Below are 4,205 nucleotides of genomic sequence, written 5' to 3' on the forward strand. Positions count from 1 at the left end.
CACACATCTGGTGCCCAGATCTTCGTTTCTAAATACCATTCTCCACTAAAAGGAACCAGGACTCCTTGGAGAACCGACTGATTCCACAGAAGTACAAGATGGGCCTGAAATATCTTGTGTCAGAAAGTAAGAAAGTGCTCACAGAACAATGAGGACAAGCCAAAAGGACACAGAAGCTGGCTTGAAAGAATTCTCATTGGGACAATCTGAGCATCACAATAAATAATTACAGAAACACACCAAAACCTAGTAAATAAAATAGCAAGCCATATGACCCTATTGATTTAAATAAATAAATGAATAAATACATGTCAAGAAGAGAAAGCTCTTTCTTACAATTAAAAGCCAACTCTAAATGTAGAAGGAAAATGAAAGAAGAAAATCACTACTTGGAAACCATCAGAATAACTAATTCAGCCAAAAAAAAAAAAAATCAGTGAATTCTAAAACCAGTGAGTGAAAATATGATAAACATCGGCATATTTGTGGTCTCAAAGTACCTTTGCAATATACTTATTAATAACAAAGGGGAAAAGCATAAATTTGCAGTTTAGAAGCCTGACAAGCTCCACCTTAATCAAGTGATCACAGTGAGCATCACGAGTAATGGGACAAAGGACAAATGGAAATTGTGTAATGGGATATAAGAAAAATACAGCATCGTTTCTCTGAAATTCCTGCAAAAAATGCCCCATATGAGTCTCCTCATGAGGAAACATCAGATAAAGCCTATTTATGTAGAAGGACATTCTACACCATATATAACATGCTGTTTTTAAAACTGCCAAAGTCATAAAAGTCAAGGAAAGACCAAGAAACTGTTCCAAACTGAAAGGAAGTAGAGAGACGTGGCAACCAAATGCAGTATATGATGCTGGAACCATAACAAACATCGTTGGGTCAAACGGTGAAATTTAAATGGAGTCTGAGGATGAGATGGTAGGAAAGTATCAGCGTTAGTTTCCTATTTTATACGGTTGGTTGTATCGTACGTAGGAGAATGTCGCTGCTTAAAGGTGAGGCACCAATTACTTCCAAATGGTTCCGAAATTAAAAAGTTCTTTGTACTTTTCTTGCAACTTTTCTATAATATTGAAATTATTACAAAAGAAAAAAAAGACATGATACCAAATCCACTATGTATGTTATGATTATAACTATTCATGAAAAAAATAAGGAAAATAAAATTATTAAAAAGAAACCAATGTGTTAAGGTTTTGTATTTGAGGGGTATTTTTTTGACTTTAAAAATTCTTTTAATGTCATATTTCCACAACAGCAATAACTTTTAAGATAATTGCATATACGTTCACATTTAATTCAAGACAATGAATACTATAAAGCAACAAAAGAAAAACAGCATAATAGCAAGGACTGTTCACCCTTTTTACACCTAATCAACAATTAATTCTAAGATGCACATGCTCCCCTCCTGCCTAAATTTCTTACAACAATATATACCAAGAAATTTGAAAAGCAAACACCAGATACCTTGATTTAGGTGTGTGGCTTCCATGATCTGAACACCATTCACAGAGCACTGAGACCCACTCAGGGGTACCAGAGTCACTGTCCCCCCGACATTTTCAAAGATACAGTGCTCACTCTCCAAGTCAAGGCCATGAAGAACTGAATTGGAAAAACAAAGGAGAAAGTTTTTTCCCTTTGGTATTTACTGCAATGACTCCCAACCATGTATTTATTTCTTTCTTCATTTTGAATACCCTACCTTTTCTATGTAAGTATTGTGAAGTGAATATTTATGTTTAGTGAGAAAACTGAATTTTAGGAGTTCATGGCATCAACTGACAGAGCTACAGGCATCCCCTGAATGTTAGTTAGCTCGAAGGGTCTGGATGTCACCTGTGTAAGGAAACAAGTTCTGGGATTTTAATTCAATTCATTTTCTGGGAGAAAACAGTTGAATAACTTGTCCTAACTGGATATCATTGAGTTGCTCTGTTTGATACCAAATAAATTTCCTCCACCAGTTACCCAGATGCCACAGAAAAGCAGAAGGGGAAAAAGGGCTCCGTGGGTCAAGGACTTATTATTGTGACTTCTGCACTTACAGTCACCTTGTTCCAGGAGCTGAAACCAAAGATGAACTTGGCATGGCATGGATCTTGAGAGGCCCAAGAAGTCTCCAGAAGGTATAATGGACGCCCACTGCGACAGCCTGTGCTAATCCTGAGATCTCTTAGAAGATGTGGTTGCTGAGGTTAACCTAATCCTGCGTTACTATCCTGGGTTATTCTTGTTAGGAGAATGGGCAAGCACAAACATGAACACCTGTCAAACAAACCTATGCGATTTTAGGTACGGCGCTTGGCCAGCTTCTCGGGCATACAGACCAACAGCTCCCACTCTCCACTGAGCTGCGCTTCTCCAATCACAGTCAGCACGTGTTCTCACCACTCACCAAAATGTATCGTTATCCCAAAGGTCAAACACATCATTCAGTCTTAGAAGAAGGGGTCTGATGCCTAGTTCTACTCAAAAACGGTTGCACCTAAGGACTTCTGGGAATTGATTTTTGGCTCCCAGTCCTACAGTAAATAGTAAATACATAGAGGAATATGCTAGGATTGCTTGCTTAATAGCTTACACCTGGTGAGAAGCAGGTTCATCACCAGCAATTTATGTAATCCTTCCCCTGCCACACACATAAACCCACTGCCACCGCCAACGCTACCGCCACCATGAATTGCCTAAGTTACACTCTTAAAGCCCGGCAGGGCCTTTTCTGCTCAGGCTAAATCAGTGGTTAGGTTATCTGTGTGCCTTGTGAAGACTTTCCAGAAACTCAGAAAGCTGTGCCTCAGATGTGTGTGTGCTGTGCTGTCTCCTACTTTCCAATGTCACCTTTGTTCAGGTAAGTGTCCATATCCTTCCCATTAAAAAGGCCTTACATCCTTCGTGTCCACTGGCATATTTCTACCAATCACTGTCCCACAGTAACAAGTGTAGAGTGATTTAAATAACTGGACTCTTAAAAGACCTGGCGGTACAGAACGTTTGTAGGGTGGGGAAAGGTTTCATAGCTCCATTACGTTCACTAAATTAATGGTTCTGTGTTACTCACTTGAGTGGCATTCAAAATTATAGAACTACGTGTACTGACCAATACCGTATCTGAATAAGAGTTTTCTTTTCTATAATTACTTCAATTTCAGTCATTCAAAAGAAGGTTCTTCATTAAATGATTTTAAAAATCACTGGGAAGAGATAATTGATAAAGATTCTCACCAATATCCTGCTCTGTTGAAGCATCTTCTCTACCAACATGTGTCTGACCTTCCTGGGGAGAAAAGCCAAGTAAAATTTAAGAACAGGAGGAACAGCTTGTTTCTGATTTCTCATTTAAACCCAAGCAATCTAATGGCCAGTGAGACGAGCAGGGTCTGGGGCAGGACACAGCCTCAGTGTCATTACTGCTCACTAGGCTCTGTACCACCCAGGCTGTCTGGGAAACAATCGTGCAACTCCTGAGGCTTGCATGATTGCGACAGCGGCCAGGGTCCTATTTTGGCATGTATCAACAATTTTCTCAGAACAGTCATCCCACTGATGTTCCTGATCCTTCCTCGGGAGTTTCTCCTCCAATGGCCAGGGGTATTTTTGTGTCTAAAAATACAGTTTATGGGAGTCCACAAAACACAAGTGCGGTACCATTCTCACTTTAAGTCATGGATCAGAGAGAGGAAACTAAAGTCAAGGTCACAGAGGCAACCATTGATACTGATATGGAATTCTGCTCTCTTGTCATAAACGTCCTGCTCAGAACCAACCAAGCCCAATAATGTAGGTGGGAGGCACAATTTTATAATTACCACTAGGGACCAGGAAATGGTACCTGTAACAAATCCCAATTCTGGGTACTTGAAACTATTCTTCCTCAGTCTGTCTGCCTTTTTGTTCCTTACTCCCTTTTACTGATTCTACAAAATAAAAGGCTCTACAAAATGAAGGGCTTGTCACTTAGCTTCAGAACTACATCAACGTAGAAACTTCATGTACCATAAGATCCCAGTGAGCTGCTGAAAAGCCCAAAAAGCTCGAGTATTTGTTGTATATTTTTAAATTTTTAATAGCTGTGCTTGTGACCTTAGAGTATTATAATAAACCTTGCCAGTGTCTAACAGGAAAAGCGGAAACAAAATTAGAACAAGCAGTTTCTACCTTCAAGTGATATAAGATGATTC

At 39.4% G+C, this 4,205-nt stretch overlaps 1 protein-coding gene across 1 annotated transcript in view; it reads right to left on the reverse strand.

Moving 5' to 3' along the window:
- Positions 1 to 1,393: 1,393 nt before the first annotated feature.
- The window catches only part of LOC103604242 (kinesin-like protein KIF16B), a 147,596-nt gene continuing 144,784 nt past the window's right edge, over positions 1,394 to 4,205 (reverse strand). Inside the window, exons 14-15 of the mRNA XM_008588809.1 lie at positions 3,250 to 3,301; positions 1,394 to 1,629 (exon numbers count right to left, since the gene is read on the reverse strand). Of these exons, the coding sequence (XP_008587031.1) occupies positions 1,394 to 1,629; positions 3,250 to 3,301 (288 nt within the window). The remainder of the gene's footprint in view (positions 1,630 to 3,249; positions 3,302 to 4,205) is intronic.

The sequence above is a fragment of the Galeopterus variegatus genome, unplaced genomic scaffold (assembly GCF_000696425.1).
Source record: "Galeopterus variegatus unplaced genomic scaffold, G_variegatus-3.0.2 Scaffold5046, whole genome shotgun sequence".
Taxonomy (NCBI): domain Eukaryota; kingdom Metazoa; phylum Chordata; class Mammalia; order Dermoptera; family Cynocephalidae; genus Galeopterus; species Galeopterus variegatus.